General features: G+C 38.0%; 1 protein-coding gene across 1 annotated transcript in view; it reads left to right on the forward strand.

Annotated features, from left to right (window-relative positions):
• Positions 1–18,022, forward strand: part of tweek (transmembrane protein KIAA1109 homolog tweek) — an 843,591-nt gene that overhangs the window by 112,007 nt on the left and 713,562 nt on the right. Inside the window, 2 exon segments of the mRNA XM_068226772.1 lie at positions 6,142–6,239; positions 10,133–10,290. Coding sequence (XP_068082873.1) covers positions 6,142–6,239; positions 10,133–10,290 — 256 coding nt within the window.

An 18,022-nucleotide genomic window follows, 5' to 3' on the forward strand; every position in this document is an offset into this window, starting at 1 on the left:
ATTTATTTAAAAAATTTAAAAGTGAAATATTCCCTCTAATTTCCTGAAGAATAAGTCCACCATGATTGATTTTCATTTTTAAATATGAACATAACTCTAATTGTTATTCAGGAATTAATTATGATTATCAAAAGAGTGCCTGGAGTTACCCCATGTTTTGGGGTAACTTCAACCACCATATAAATAACTCAAGGGCCGATGACCTCGATGTTAGGCCCCTTTAAACAACAAGCAAGTAAATAACTCAAGAAACAAAGTTTTCTTAGATTTGGTGTTACTTCAGCCACCATGAATGTTTTTTTTTAAATCCTGCAGAACGGCCAATATCAACAATCACAAACAAATTAAAATGATTTGTGGTGAAACAGATTTATAGTGATAAAATTTACAGGATATTTCCAAACAATTCAAATTTTCCCCAAAGAAGAAACTATTTTATTTATCCTAAGCATACTAGCATTGTATGATTTTACAAATTACATGTTGCATTCCATAAATATTTGAAATGGTACAAAAGATAATATATTAAAGGTACAAAACCCATATAAAGTCCAGTTGTATGAAGAGAAAAGAAGGTCAAAAAAGAAGCAATCTTGTAGACTGTCCTAATAATACACTGTCTTCTAAATTAGAAAATATCTGGGCCATCAAGCAAGTTCTTAAATGTGTATCGTCCATGACAACTGATATCCGTTTATGCAGCAACATAGTCTGTCTAAATTTATCATTGAAAATGGGAACCATCTTTCACCTGCCTGTCTGGATAAACTTCCCCCTTACTCCTCAGAGGTTTGCCGAACCGTTGTGTGCCTTTATCTCTCCTAAAGCATTCTTGAGATAAACAGGATTGTAATAACAATACCTGCAGCTGCGTAATGTTTTCCTGTATGTTCTTCGTATAGCTGAAGTTACCCCAGAAGAGGACACCTTTTGTCAGAAAACTATTCCCCGAAGAACCTACTGTATTTGAATACACTGGATCAAATTGTGTTGATCAGTTACCATATGTACTTACATTTTGACCATATAAATTACTGGAATGGAGAATCGAATGTTGGGGCTAGGGAACAGTTTGTTTTCTGCTGTTACCAGACAAGACAATCGTGGGGCTGCGAAAGAAATTGACTCGATATGAGCCCTCTAATGTTCTTTGTACTGCCGAGTGTTTACTGAGCGATCTATTATGTATGCATTTTAGTTGTTGCAAGTGGTCCGTCTTTTTTATTATAAGAGGCAGGAGAAAATCACCGTTGCTATTCGTCAGTGGCTGAATTTACCCTGTATGGTCAAAGTTACCCAATTTCTCGGTAGCTTGCTTGCAATGAATTGCATTATTAAGCATCCGTATTGATCTAATACTCGCATGAAATTGAGAAGAGTTTATCTTTTCAATTCTGTAATATTGCATAATCTCTTAGCAGAAATACACTTTTTCCCATTCTAAATATAAGAACATGTTTCATCCCTCTTATGGGACATTTTCAACGTAGAGAAGACACAAGAATTTACTAAAATCCATACAAAAATGACAAATAGACACTCAAAAATATATATTGTAATTTTAAAAGTTTTTGGAACATTGTGTATGGGTAACAATTTTGTCTTCTTTCTTTGATCTGCAGTTCTTTGTATACCATGTCCTTGGAATGGTGATATTCCCGTTGTAGATGATATGTTACGTTTACATTAAAATTAGTTATAATCTCTTTCTATAAGCTGTTAATTTGTGTTTGATGTTGAAGTGAATCATTAATAATAATAACACAACCACCACCACCACCACCAACAACAACAGCAGCAGCAACAACTCAGTAAGCTTCTGAGGGACGTGAAGTTCCCGTGTCGATCTCACAATCCTCTTCCCAGTTATCAATTTGGAGGGTCCGGCATAACTTGATCTCCTTCTTCCAGGTGTTTCGGGGTCTTCCTGAAGGACTTTTCCATTAAGAGATCTGTTGTATAGATCTACTGGTGCTCTGTTATCCTGCATCCTAAGTACCGATACATGTCGAGCCCAGCACAGTCTGTTGGATTCTATCACATCCTTTATAGTGTGTTTTTGAGAGAGGGTGTAAATCTCATAATTAGATCTTTTCTGCCAGCTTTGAGAGATAGGATCGAACCATGAGCCAAATATTTTTCTATAAACTTTATTCTCAAAGACTTTCAACTGCTGCTGCTCTTCCTTGGTTCTACTCCATGTCTCAGAACCATACAGAAGTACTGGTCGAATGATTGTATTGTACATAAATAATAATAATAATAATAATAATAATTTTACATGCCACAAACTACTTTGACGGTTTTCGGAGGTGCCAAGTTGCCAGAATTTTGTCCCACAGGAGTTCTTTTACGTGCCAGTAAATCTACTGACACAAGGCTGGCATATTTGAGCACCTTCAAATACCACTGGACTGAGCTAGGATCGAACCTGTCAAGTTAGGGTCAGAAGGCCAGCGCCTCAACCATCTGAGCCACTCAGCCCGGTAGTATTCATTTCATAACCTCTTCTCTGACTTGGGTATCATCATTACAAGGACACAATATACAAAGAACTGTACATTGAAGAAAGAGGATGAAAGTGTTACTTATTCAATGTTCCAAGAAACTTTAATAATTATCTATTTGTAGAGTGTCTACTTGTTAACTTTGCATGTATTTTGGAACATTGTTTAACCTCCTCAGACCCACAGAAAATTGAAAATATAATTAAATGTAATTATTCAATATTTATTTCAATTTAGTGTATGAAACAACAACAACAAAACATGTATTATGGATGTCTGAAATATTTTTGACAGAAATATAGCATATCCCCTATAGGGGACATTTGGCTTTAAGCTATGAATTCCAAGTGTTAATCAATAATCACCATTTTCTTCCTAAAGATTGTTACATTGTTACGTTTTATCTAACAATCACACTGGCCTTTCACTGCATTTCATGATACTGCTTGAAGCAGTTTCGTTCTGTAACCAAACACAAATGCACGTTGCAAGTAGTAACATTATTCTCGCTTTCTTGCTCTGGCAAGTTGGCAGGCGGCAGCTGTGTTCTTTAGTGTCCACGATTTCCTTCGTAGTTGAGTGGATGGGTGTAGAAACAACTTTTTTCTTTTGCTGTTCATTTGCTGGTTTCTCTCTTCCTCACTGGTGTCATCCGAAACAATTTGCGACTCATTTTCACAATGCAGAAGGCTATCAGCAATGTTCTTGAAGTCGATAAATCCATATTTGTTCTTCATAGGAGTTTCCCTGGCTGTTTCATCCCTTCTCATTTCAATCCACCCTGCAATTGCGAAGTCCAACATATGCATAATAAGTCTAATAGTCCACTTTCTTGTCCTGATCATAATCCTATAGAATGCAATTATTCTGTCAAAGAGGTCAACACCACCCATTTGGCAATTATAATTCTTCACAATCAATGGTCGGTTGACTTTGATATAGCTTTTTTTCTTTTTTACACCAACGGATACACTCATCAGATGGTTCCGAAGGTTCTTTTGAGGACGCCAAGGTTACGGATTTATTGTCAAACCATTTCACAATTGCCACTTGTCCATTGCTCCGTACCACTTGATCTGTTGTTCCTCTACCTTCCTGTTTCATCTGCTTGTCTGTCTTCAGATGAGTTCCTTCAGGAATTCGGTTGTTCTGAATTGTTCCCGTTGCTTGCAGTTTTCTTTCTGAATGGAGAAAGTCTAGAAGGGGAATTGCCAGTATCCAGTAATCGGGAGATAGTGGGTTCGAGCCCCACTGTCGGCAGCCCTGAAGTTGGTTTTCCGTGGTTTCCCATTTTCACACCAGGCAAATGCCGGGGCTGTACCTTAATTAAGGCCACGGCCGCTTTCTTCCACTTCCTAGGCCTTTCCTATCCCATCGTCGCCATAAGACAAATCTGTGTCGGTGCGACGTAAAGCAAGTAGCAAAAAAAAAAAAAAAAAAAAAAAAAGAAGGGGAATTGATGTAAAATGGTGATCCATGTAGACTGTAGATCCTTCACTGAGAGTTATGAGAAGCATCACAGCTTTTTTGCCTATTCCAAGTGTTTCTGTTTCTAAAGTATCATCATTAAAAACTGAATCACCTTTACCGTCGTACAAGAAAAGTCTAACGGCAGTCCATCTGGAGAACAAGCAAGGAAAACTTTTAATCCATAAGGATTTGGTTGGCTACGAACTTATTGCCTTATGCTAACATGCCCGTGAAATGGTACGATCTGTTCATCCACAGAAACAGTTGCACTCCTGGAATTTTTCAGGCAGCCTTCTCTCACAAAATTCAGCATGGGCCTCACCTTCCAAAATTTATCTTTACTTCTGTCATCGTCAGAAACAGAATCGTCATCAACAATTTGGAGGTTGTTCCTTAGAAGCAAGAACCTGTTTTGGGGCATTTTATCTGCAATTGCGGAAACCCTCATGCGACTGGACTGATACATTCACATTTGTGGGTATCTCAGATACGACATGGTTATAACAATTCCATATACACTTTTTATTTCCTGTGGAGTTCAGTAGTTTTCCCGTCGTCACTTGTCATCACTCACAAGTTCATGAAGTTCTAGTGGAAGATATTTCAATCAATATAATCAAAAGGTAATTGCTTTCGATATGGATAAACATCTGGCTGATAATCTGGAGCAGGAAGAAGAGGTTCAAAATCCCCAGTATGCTTCCAACGAACCCGTTGTGTTTTGTTAGCGTAAGAGATGTCGTGGGCTTGATTTTCACCATCCTCATCTTATTCATGTTCTTGACTGGAAGTTGTGTCTGATTCTTGATTGAAGTGGTTGCAGTGTAAGATCTGTTTCCCCATAATCTTCACCATCCGAAATATCGATGTCTGATATCACCATTGAAAGTTTCAGTGAAGTCCTTTTCTGACAAGCCTAATGAACAACGAAACGTGATAAAATATTGTAATGAATAGGGTTATCACACACATATCCCACACACATACACACTGCTCATAGCCCATAATTCTGTCCAACTACATCAGTACATTAACTACGCCCAAGACCCAGTGTCCCCTATAGGGGACATCAAAACTTAACATGTACTAGATCCAAAGTAAGATTTAGTATCAATTATATTACTGCCAACGTATATTACACCAAAACTGATAGTGATTTGTGTTGCCATAAGTAAGTATTCAATAGTGTGAAATACAGAAAATGTGATATTTACCTCTGCTTCAGCACATGTTCGGCTAGCAGACATTTCTTCTGAACTGTGTGTGTTACCATCCAACAATGGTTAATATTTGGCGCTAAAATACTGTTGTCTTACAGAGCTGCATTCTTCAGAAAGGCAACAATGCAAGAACACAACAGTGGAAGTAGAAACAATCACAAGGATATTACAAAATTAAATGTCCCCTATAGGGGACAGCGGGTCTGAGGAGGTGCTGAAGATGTCCCATAGTGGGAACAAAACATGTTCTTACATTTTGAGTAGAAGAAAGTGTTTTTCTTCCGAGATATAATACAATATTGTAGTGTTGAAAAGGACTCTTCTTAATTTTATCTGACACAAATATCTGCCAACAATAAAGTGCAACTGCATTCCACTAACCTTGAAGGATCAGCAGCTGCAGGTCCACAACCAAGATCTCATCCACGAAGGTACATTGATGACAAAGCGAAGTAGTAGTAGTAGTAGTAGTAGTAGTAGTCTGGTTTGACACCATAAATTCACAACTTCACTCTCGTTCATCTGCAGGACCTGTACTAGAGCAACTACGTGTGTTGCGAAGCTCCACCTCCCCTCTACGTGTGCTACCAACAGTAGCACTCTTGGTTGTTCTTATGCAAAGTGATGACAGTGTTGCCCTACTTTCTTTCCAGCCCTCGTATTTCAGTGGGTTTGACAGGCTGGTATGTAGTAGTATCTTTGGCGCATTGAAGAAGACAACAGAAAACTATCCGTTACTCTTTTCCCTAGTATACCTTTTTAGTGATACCTGGTTTTTCTGATGATGGTTGGACTGTTCGGAATCCACTTAGTCTTAGGGCTGAGGATTCATAATATATTTTAATGTCCTTATTTTAAGAAAATGAAACATTTTCTAAGCTGTTATAGATAATGTTTTACACAATTTCTTTAATCGTTAATTTATGGTGTGTTTTATTTTACAGCACATATTGCATTTTGTGGAGATTTGTTTGATTTGTCATTCGATCTACCTTTCAATGACTTCTTACCTGCAACCATTGCTCTACGTTTTTGGATTCAGGTTGAGTACCTTATTTATTTGTCTTCATTAAATAAGTGTTTAGATGAGGGGTGCTCAACATATGGCCCGTGGACCGGACTTCCCCCTCCTGGGCATTTTCTGTTTCTAATTTTTGTAGCGGTTGAACAACCTGGTAAAGAAAAACTTTGTATCAATTTGCAGGGAAAGGAAATAAATATGAAAATGAGGTAAATATGAAAAAATCTCTAAGTTAGTCCTGGTTTTCTTCGTGTCATGATGTTTCCATACTTTTACTGGGCTGTAGGAAAGGTCTAAGATGTATATTCCCTTTTAAAAGTAAGTAAGAATTACACTTTCCCAATTTGTTTTTTGGAATTGCAGTTGTAGTGCTTGTTTGGAAAGAGAAAGGCAGGCTTCCTGCATTCCAGTGGGGATTAGATCTAAGTACCTTGGGACATCCACAGGAAAGGCCAATTTACACCTGGAAATTGTTTTGAGAAGTTGATTGTTTTTTACTCTGAACATTCTTTCTAACTACTTCTACAGTTTTTAAATGCATTTTAATATTTTGTTTGAAATGTCCTTTGTGAAACATAGGAAGTTGACAGTTAGTGGCATGTGTTTAAAGAAAAGTGGACAAGTGTAACAAGAACAGTCAAAAAATGTTTGATATATAAATAAAATATTCCAGTTCTAAAGAATTCAACATCAGGTGTCATGATTATAAGCGTAAATCTGTATATAATAAATACAATGGATTTAAGGAAAGAAAATATTTTAAATTTAACGAAAGGTCTTACTGCTCAAAAACAAATGTTCATGAAACATATTGAGCTAATTACACAGTTGCACTTTAGTTAGTCACAAAAGGGAAAACCTTTTCTGATTGGGAATTTGAGAATTTCCAAAGAATCGTATGCTTTCATTAGCAGATGGAAACAAACAATTGATGAATTTGTCAGCCACGATTGAGATGGAAGGATACCATCCAACGTAGCATTATAGAAAGAAACCTAGACTGGGACACAGTGTTGGAGGAGTGGTGGAAAGACTGAAGAAAGTGGAGAGGAACCATATTTGCCCCTACCTGGCTACAGCTGGATAAAGGAAATGATGATGATGATGATTACAGTACACTATGACAAAACAGAAAATTTCTTGACTAATTTGTGCTCACAACAGCGTGAAAATCACTTGAGTACTTTTTGTTGGCTTTGGATGGAAATGATGATGTCTGCGATACATCACAACTTTTAATTTGTATTCATGGTGTTGACTATGCATGTGAAATGACTGAGGAGCTAGCATCTTTACTAAGCACCCATGGAACTACAAGAGATCAGGATCTTGATTCAGGATCCAATGGATTGGCTTCTGTAACAACAGATGGAGCAAGGAATATGAGTGGTAAAACACTCTGATTAATTGGAAGAATAAAAGGCAAACTTGCTAACAGAAGTACTAATATACCTCTGCATTATTCATCAACTAATGTAATATAGAAAAGTATTGAATTTACAACATGAGATGAAGACAGATGCATCTACAATTAATTATGGTATATTTGATCACATGGACTTGTACCATTGGCAGTTCTAGTTGTTTCTGGCTGAAATTGATCCTGAATGTGCTGATGTAATTTGTCATCGTGAGGTTTGCTGACTTAGTCATCATAACACTTCGAAACACTTCTATTTCATGAAGAAGTGGTCATATTTATGAACATGAAACAGAAAGAGGTGGCAAAATTGGGTGTGGAACTGGATGTCTGTTTTAGCAATACTTGTAGATTTAACACAACATTTAAATATTTTGAATAAGGGATTACAAGGGGAAGGTGGGATTTTAAATGAAGTATGTAGTTATGTGTTAAGTGTTCCAAAACAAGTTGAAATTATTTTTAACAGCAACTGGAGAAGGGTGAATTTCCACACTTCTCATGTTATACTGAGCTGGAAGAAGCAAACTCAGACAGTCCAGTGCCATATGGTCAGTTAATAAAGTTTATTAACTTATTGAAGAATGAGTTTGAAAACAGATTTGAAAACTTTTCTGTGAATGTGAGGAAAATTTGTTCATTCAAAAATCTATTTGCAGTTGACTTTAGTGATACATCAGTGCAACTACAACTGAAATTATTGGTAATTGATCTTCAGTGTTGCTCCCAATTGAACAATAAGTTTGTGGAGTAAAATCTTGTTAACATTTACAAGGCACTTACTAATTAAAAAAAAAAAAAAAAAAACAGCTTTTTTAAAATTTGGTAAAAAATACTTGTGCATGTTTGTATCTACATTTTTAAACAAACCTTTTTGAGAATGAAGATGATAAAATCAAAATTAATTTTAAAACTTAGACTTCCATGACCACTAAATGAGATAATTATATTACACTGACCAGCAAAATCACTTAGAACAGTAACTAAGAGTTACTTAGATCATCTTTTCACAAAAATAATAAATGTAAAGAATAAAACAAATGTTTCACAATTTAACGTGCATTTTTCCTTTGAAAAAATAAGTGATCCATTAATTTTGCTGGTCAGTGTATTTTGGTGATGTTAGGTCATGTAATAATTAATATATGCTGACATGTTTCAAACCTGCAAACAAGATTGTCTTCAGAGCAATGACAAAGAAGTTGGTAGCAATTGTCACTCCATTGTAACTAGGCTCAGGATAGAAAGACCTTGTTAGGAATGGGGTTCATTCCAGGGCTTCCAGAGTCAAGAAGGTTTTGAAGAGTTAACTATGGAGGGCAGCCATGATCTACTCAGTACTCCTTCATTAAAATTATTTGGGTGTTTCGCAATTTCTCTCGTTTCACAAATGTTCTAGGTATAAAATATTTTTCTGTATAAATGACAGATGTTACATCAAAAATGGTTTGATGGTCATTATGTATGGCATGTTCTGCTACAGCAGACTTCTCTAGCTGGCAAAGACGTAAGTGCCTGTGATGTTCCTTACCCCTCGTTGCTACCTTCTACATGTTTGGCCAACATAAAACTGATCCATAGGAACAAGGAATCCTATATATTCCAGCACATTTTAAACCAATAGGATCGCAAGACATTGCTTATGATGATATTAGGCTTAAAGATGATCTTAATAATGTACTTTCTGTGAATATTGTTAATCCTCTCCTTGACAGATTGTATGTATGGCAAGAAGACCAGACTCAAAGGACAAGAATCGCGTGACAATCTGTCTTTTGGCTTAGGATGTAGCACTTTGTCAATCTATTTCATTGAGTAGCCATTGCTCAGAAATGTTCTGGTTAGGAACTAAAGTTCACAGTTTAACTTGTCCTCCTCACAAACCTTCCTTGCTCGGCTGATAAGAGTATTAAGCACTGTCACTAACTGGTAAGTTTATTCAGGGTACAGAGTAATTTTTTCCTCTGTTTTTTGTATTGTGTGCCAGGTTATTGTTCGTTTTGCAGAACAGCTGTGTGTGAGATTAGTTGGTTAGGTGGTTGGTGATTGAAGAAGGGGAGAGTGGGGAATATGATTTTGTGGTGTAAATACCTTGATTTCTATGAATACCCTTAGATCCTCCTCTGGAAAGTTGAGGGTTTTGGTGTGGAAGAATGGAAGAGTCTAAAAAGACAGACCAAAATGGGAGGGGACAGCCCCTCAACTTGTGAGCCATTGGGGACAGCCGGGTGTGTTGTTGGATTTGAGTTTTAGTTGGAGTAGTTGAAAATGGAAATAATCGGCCTCCTGTTTGTTAAGAAATTTGCCGTCCGGCCTGCCCACAAGTTGAGTATCCCTGCCTTAGATATTGTGTATCAGCTTTACTTTTAATATAAACACTCATAAAATTCTGGTGTAAGAGTATCAGTCCTCTTTAATTATATAAATTATTTAATTTATTTACTTATTTCATATACTTCGCAATATACTTAGTTCTGTATTACTAATTTTTCAGGGTGAGAGTGTTGATCTTGCATTCTATTTGCCAGAAGTTAGTACAAATCGTTGTGTTCTCTTGGCTCTGGATTCAAATGTTAAGCTCCTAGGCCGTGATGGAACATTGAGAAGACATTGTGATTCTGCTCGAAAGTGGAGAAACCGTTGTCAGAAAAGGTGCAGTAATATACAATATAATTATTTTTTTAATGTGTGGGTTAGATAAATATATTTATGTGTGAACGCTGTTTGGAATATGTCTTGCTTAGTTGCAACTCATCTATTTAAACTATGTAAAAGAGATTTTAATTTTTCAGTGATTTGGACATTGTGTTATTAGAATTAAATAGAAAAGAATAGAATACTCCCATCCCCTTCCAGATCACCAGAAGAAACTGGGGAAGAGTAATTAATTATTGTAATCCAAATTGTTTTCTGATACATGCATTTGATTTTTCCTGTTACAGTTAGTTTGTCTTCTTGTTTCGTTTAAGCCGACTAAGGACCGAATTGTTAAACTATTTTGTTTGTGGTAGGTTTTGATGTTTGCCTCGTAATTGCACATCCTCTGGCTGTGTTGTTCCTTGCTTTCCATTGTCCAGAGGGTACCTGTCTTCCTTCTTCACCGGGCGAGTTGGCCGTGCGGTTAGGGGCGAGCAACTGTGAGCTTGCATCCGGAAGATAGTGGGTTTCAGCCCCACTGTCGGCAACCCTGAAGATGGTTTTCCATCGTTTCCCATTTTCACTCCAGGCAAATGCTGGGGCTGTACCTTAATTAAGGCCAAGGCCGCTTCCTTCCCGCTCTTGGGCCTTTCCTATCCCATCATCCCCAAAAAACCTATGTGTTAGTGGGACGTAAAACAAATTGGAAAAAAAATTTGTCTTCCTTCTTGGTGGTTTGTCCTTTAACCTTACGAGGTGAGTTGGCCATGCGATTAGGGGCGCACAGCTGTGAACTTGCATCGAGGATGTAGTGGGTTCGAACCCCACTGTCGGCAGCCCTGAAGATGGTTTTCCGTGGTTTCCCATTTTCACACCAAGCAAATGCTGGGGCTGTACCTTAAGGCCTAGTTGTACTTTTAAAACAATAATTACCACCACCATCACTAAGGCCATGGCTGCTTCCTTCCCCCTCCTAGCCCTTTCCTATCTCTTCGTCTCCATAAGACTTGTGTCAGTGCAACATAAAGCAAATTACTAAAAATAGTCCTGAAACCTCATTTATTTAAGGATCCCCCTGAGAGATGTCCGGTCTTTTAAGTTGAAATCGCCAACTAGGATGATCGTATGGTGCTCTGGGACCTTGCTGGTGATATCCTCTAGTTCTGTCTTTATTTTCAGTTTTATGCTTATTATCCTCATTGATGAGTGTGTGAACATTTACTACTGTACAGTGTAGACCTTGTTTGTGCACCGGAAGGTTAGAAGGGACACTCGGCTATTGGGTGACCTGAATCTAGTATCTTATGGCTTATAATAAAACCAGTCGCTAAGGATGGACCTTTCTTCATTCCCCTATGCCCCATCTTTCCTTTAAGAATGTGGTAACCCTGTGAATCTTTTTTTTTTTTTTTGCTAGGGGCTTTACGTCGCACCGACACAGATAGGTCTTATGGCGACGATGGGATAGGAAAGGCCTAGGAGTTGGAAGGAAGCGGCCGTGGCCTTATTTAAGGTACAGCCCCAGCATTTGCCTGGTGTGAAAATGGGAAACCACAGAAAACCATCTTCAGGGCTGCCGATAGTGGGATTCGAACCTACTATCTCCCGGATGCAAGCTCACAGCCGCGCGCCTCTACGCGCACGGCCAACTCGCCCGGTCCCCTGTGAATCAAAAGCATGCTCATCTGTATACCTGGTCTTCTGTATTGCTGTAAGCAGTATCTTATGGTGTGTCAAAGTGTCTGTTATAGGTTTTAATTTGCCCATCTTGAGTAGCGAGTTGATATCCAGTGAGGCTAAGTAGTTCTGTTGTTTATGTCTGATCTTATTAGTGGTTCTAGGGTACTCACTCATTCTCATAACATATCAGTGTGGGCTCCCCAGAATCCGAAGGCCCACTAACGTCACCCGAGGTGACAGTGGAGTGAGTACCACCTGGGGTAATCATTTCCATATGTTTGTCCTCCATGCTTTAGTTGAAAACTGTGTTGGATGAATTACGTTTGTTACACCCTAACCATGTTGCTATCGAGATTGTGAGCTCCAGTAAGTTTTACTCCCTTAGATTAGTTGTATTCCCGGGCTGTGGAGACCTTCTCCCTCATAGTGCTTCTTCTGCCTTCCTTACCATTGGTATGGTATCAACCATAATCGTCCGCCTCAGAAGCCATTGACAAGTTTTCACCTGTACCCTAGGCAGGGGCCCTCACAGAATGCTATCAGCCGGGCCAACTTAATACTGTTTTTTAATGAGGTTGTTACTCCTCCCACACTTTGTTTCTCTGCTTTTCTTTTTTGCAAGAAGAAGCCCCAGTGACTGACAGTTATTAATTCAACTGTTATATTAAATCAAGAGCTATATTGTTGGGTGTGAAATGCCTAATTAAGTAACAATGAATCTCTCAGTCTAACTATTGTCCATGTTGTTGGCCATAAAGCAACTTTGTACTGTCAAAGAATTGATGCAGTGAAACCCCACTCCACAAAAAAAACCCTAGTGGCCATGTTGTTGGCTTTATAGCAGAATGTGACAAAGATATTATAGATATAAGGATATAACACTTCCATGAAGATGTCTTTCCGTAAGTGTCAACTGATAAATTTTGTTTATATGTATATGACCAAATAATTTACCTAATTAAAATATTCTAGTTGATGCGTTCTTGTCCAGAAAAGAATATAAAATGAACTATGTGATCTTCTAACATCACTGCTGTGTTGACTTGATTTTTCTCAGTGAGGCAATGGAATACTGAAATACCGTATTTACTCTTGTATTAAACTCTCTCACTTATTAGACCCCCGTTGGCTTTTCGAGATGAAGAAAATTGAAGAAATAAATCTTGCATACAAGACCCCCCTCCAAGGTAATTCGTCAGAGAACGATTCTGCTTTGAAACAGCTAGAAGCCTTATGCAGCTCTGATGACATCACAAATTTTTTAATACTTTCATCCGTACTACCCATGCAATGAAAACACACATCAAAGTCATGTGGTTCATCTGTGATTCGTAGCTAAGAAATGTCTGCCTCCGTAGCATAGGCCTACTGCAGCTGTGATGACGTCGCACAAATAGGTGAATAGTTTTGTGACCGACCCGCGCATTGCAAGCACACATCAGTCATGTATATGTGTCTGTGTTTTGTAATTAAGGATGTCTGCCAGCGTAATGGTTAGCACAATTAGCTGCTGTTCTCGTGAGCCTGAGTTTGATTCCTGGTACTGTATTGCCAGAGATTTAATGAATGGCAGGAAGGTTGATTTGCAGTAAAACTGGTACATGCAACTCCCTTCCACTGGGGGGCCTGTCTAAAAAACAGAGCTGCACCACCTCGGAATGAGGTGAGGAAACAAGTCTACTTTAGTTAAGAAATATTCACGGTTGTTGCTAGGCCTATTAATATAGGCAGGTGAGATCATTAACAAAGTGATCATTTAATATCTCATAACTCGGGCCAATATAGAGATTTTTGGGAGAGAAGTAGGTTTAAAACATGTTAAAAACAATCCAGTCATAACTGTTTTACTTGCCAACGTACCTAACAAATAATAATAATAATAATAATAATAATAATAATAATAATATTGATTTTTTTTTTTTATGTCCCCACTTACTTCCAACGATTTTCGGAGATGCCAAACAAAACATACTAGGGTATGCATTAATAAAAAATTGAAGACAACGAACGTACGAAATTAAACATTATGATGATAAAACGCATTACCGCCACACCTGTAGATATCCATAAATGCAGCAAACGTTCCTGTTATTTATTTTTATTCTTTCCATTGTGGAACTTTTGGCACTATTCGGGCAATACCATACCATACCTAACCTAAACAATGTGGACTCTCTTATCTCATTTACAGCTGTTTGGGTAAATCCTGATGTGATAAATGTAGAGAACAAGCATGAAATATACTTAAAAATAAGAGTCTGGCTTTCAACACCACAGTTATCAAAAGCATTCTTCCAGTCACTATGCATTACATTCGGAAATACAACTCGTAACATATGCTAGTTATCAGCTGGTGGTTTTATATGTTTCAACAACATGGCTTTATTAAGGAGTGGCTTCTGCTACTCATACACCAGCTGGAAATATCAGAGACCATCTCCAGAATCCATTTGGGAATAGCTTCACAGTTTGGACTCTATAGTCTGGAACAAAACTATTTTTAAAAGGTTCAAAAAGACGGGACCTCAAATCCTGTCTGTCTCGATTGCAGTGCATGGCTGACGAGATGGCAGTGAAGACGACGTCACTTGGAATGATACGTCAGTAGCAGGGAAGTTAGCAGCTCAAGACAATTAAAATGAAAGCAGTGATCAGGTTTACTGTGTGATAGGCCTACTGCTCAACTGACAGAGACAAATGACTCGCCATTGAGTTATTTTGTATCAAAATTGCACAATATGATGATACGATACCCTTATCCCTTTACTCTACGGGGTCGAGTATGAAGCGAGACAAATCTTTGTAGCGAGATTTTATGACCGTACGCCCTTCGTGACGTCAATCTCATCAGAGGAATTAAGGAGATGAAACGAATGACGCGATATGAGTAACTAAAACAGATTATATTTACTTTATATATGGGCCAAAAAGCTGTTTTCACCATTTTTGACTTTTTACATTTAGAAATACTGCCTTCCAATGAAAATAGCCAGTATAACGCAAATACATTCATGAGTTTTATTAAGGAATAGTGTAGAATGTTTACATGTACAACTTATAGATATTTATAGCCTAGAAGTCATGTGTTCACTGCACAAAATTTGAGGTTATCACATACTTTTTTGGCTGTAAAATTGGGGAAAAGGGGGTCTAATATGCGAGTAAATACAGTATTTAACAAGCGACAATCACGTAATGAGACGTGTGTATATATATATAAAACGGGACATAATGGTCTCTAATTGTCCACCGTTGGGGTTGGGCATCACAAATGCTACAATATGTGGTGAAATTGGGCGTCGAAATGGGACCAAATAATGTTACACTAATAGTAATTATGCGCAACCAATATTAATCACAACTTTTATTATAATTTGGGTCCACCTTATTCAATACATAATAATTTTTGCGTAGATTTAATTACAACATATATCTCAAATCAGTACTAGTTTCAACGCCCCTCTGCGTCATCATCCGCTGATAGAAGTTTGTAAAAAAATTGCCAATCATATAAGTTTATCAACGTCAAATTGATCACAATTTAAAACCATATTAACAACATGAAACTGTGTTAAAAATATACTGTCTCTAATTTCATATTTTCTACAAGTCCAAGACGTCAGGTTTTAAGAAGTGCGATAAATTAAGCACATAGTGCTTCAAGACTATTCTATTTTAATTTGTTGTTCTTTTAAATCCACTTTAAATCATAAGTGAGCAAACCGGTTTGCATACGTTTTTATCAGTTTATGGCATAAGACTCGCAAGTCTTGGACTTGTAGAAAATATAAAATTAGAGACAGTATATTACAATGATGATTACAATGATGATGCTGGTCACAGGATCTGGTCAGGTTAATACCAATATAAATGGTCTGTTATTGGACATTATAAATTTTCCAGCTAACTTGTTTCTGGTTGCCAGCGTTTTGCCCCCGGGATAAATTAGTAAGTGAGGAGATTAGCAAAATTCAAATGTTAAAACAGGGTGAAACATTCCATTATCTCGATGTCTCTTTCAGTCACAGTTACTTTTAGTGTCAATGCAGTTAAGAATTTATGCAGAAAATTAAACTCGCTCACCTCATCACTGCTGCTTAAATCAGATCAGAAATTTGTTGTGCTGAATACAGTAATCTGCTCCACTCTTATTTACCCATTTCAAACAGCTAAACTGGCTGAGATATTAATTTTCTAAGTGATACAGATAAAATAATCAGAAGCACTACTATCTACTTACATCCCCGACAACACCTTACTGTATATACTGATAAAAAGTACAAAGGTCTTGGACCATTTAAAACATCGTGGGTTGCTTAATTTCAACACATTTACACCTGCAGTACATTAATTAAAGGTGCCAATGCCTATGTATTCACTGATCGGACCCTATCTGATCAAATAACAGCAGGGGTGCGTTCCCTGAATATTACCAATGTCTATCAGGTTACAGCGGAACAGTCTTCTTGATCTAAGGAAAATTTGTCATGTACTTGAAGATTGTGAATTGGTAGCTTTGTCTGCATTACCTCATACAGGCATCGGAGTGGAGTTATACAAAGAAAATACACCTGCCACCAGCTGCAGAAAACATCATGAAGGACTTTCCTGCAGTGAATGGCGCGAAGCTATTAAAATGGCAACGTGCATTCCTGCAGAACTGTTCTGGGCAGATCTTCAGATTGTAACCTCGGCTTGCGGTGCCGCAGGGAGAAGAGACACTGGTTCACGTCTTTGGATCTTGTCCGTTTGGTGGCGTACTGAAGAACTCCCGTCACTATAAAATCAGGTCCTTCATTCCTGAAGAACTTCATAGGAAAGGTTTTAACACGCATGAAGCGTTCCGCGGCACATCACGCAATGGCATTTCCCGGCAAATAGACATAATTGCATACAAGAACAAGCAAGGCTGCATATAGACCTGATTATCAGGTTTGAATATCATCTGGGCCAGCCTGAATGAATTAACGTTGAAACAATGAAAAATGTGAGTACGAAAAAGTAAGTGAAGCACTATTTCTTGGGTTCACTCGAAACCGGGAAAAAGGCCTGTCAATATCTGGCCCCATTCTGTAATAAGTGGTGGTGTATTTCCAGAGGGAGTTTAATGAAGGGGACCCTACTTTTACTGACAGTCCTGGGTGGCTTGATCGGTGGAAAAAACAGTACGGCAATGGGCAGCTTGATATCTGTGGAGAAAAACTGTCTTCTAAATTCGATGAGGTTGTGAAATTTAAAAGGGAATTTCAAGAAATAATTCTTACTGAAGGATTAACCGGTGATCAGATTTTTAATTATGATAAGACTGGGCTGAATTTCAAGATGCTGCCATCAAAACTCTCGCAGCCCCTAGCCAAGACGTCTGCACCTGGCTACAGGCGTAGTAAGCAAGGAGTTACTGTTCTTGCCTGTAGTAATATTACTGGGAACTTGAAAACAAAATTGCTTATGATCGGTAAAGCAATGATGCCTAGGACATTTTAAAACATTTCTGTTAATGTTCCTGTTCATGTTCATGTTCCTTCCTCCTAACGTGAAGTTATTATGCCACCAATGGACCAAGATGTTCTGGAAACATTGAAGAGGAAATATCGGCGGATACTCCTTTCATCCCTGATTGATAAAGAGGACAATGGCAATGACATTATAGAAAAGTTAAAACGAAACAACATGAAAGACGTGACATACTGGATAGCGCAGTCTTGGGAAGAAGTTGAAACGACAATATTAGAAAGTCTTGGAATATATTGTCGAGTGAGGTTGAACATCGAGAGAAGGTGGTACATAAAGACATGGAAAACATTGTTCCCTTACTGAACTGCATTCCTGGCTGTGAGGATGCTATGACTCAAGATGTAAGTGGTGTGCATGAGATTAGCTGTTTGAACTAACTGACTCTGATGTTATTGGTTTTGTGAATGCTAACGAAAATGAGGATGATGAAGAAGAACGAGGCATTGCAGAACAAAAGGAGAAAACGATGACTCACAGTGAAGGATTATCGTCGATGGTAGGATCTCGCACCAAGAAAACGTGAATCAGCAGGCAAGCAGACATTGTTGAAAAG

This window comes from Anabrus simplex, chromosome 1 (assembly GCF_040414725.1).
Source record: "Anabrus simplex isolate iqAnaSimp1 chromosome 1, ASM4041472v1, whole genome shotgun sequence".
NCBI classification, from domain to species: domain Eukaryota; kingdom Metazoa; phylum Arthropoda; class Insecta; order Orthoptera; family Tettigoniidae; genus Anabrus; species Anabrus simplex.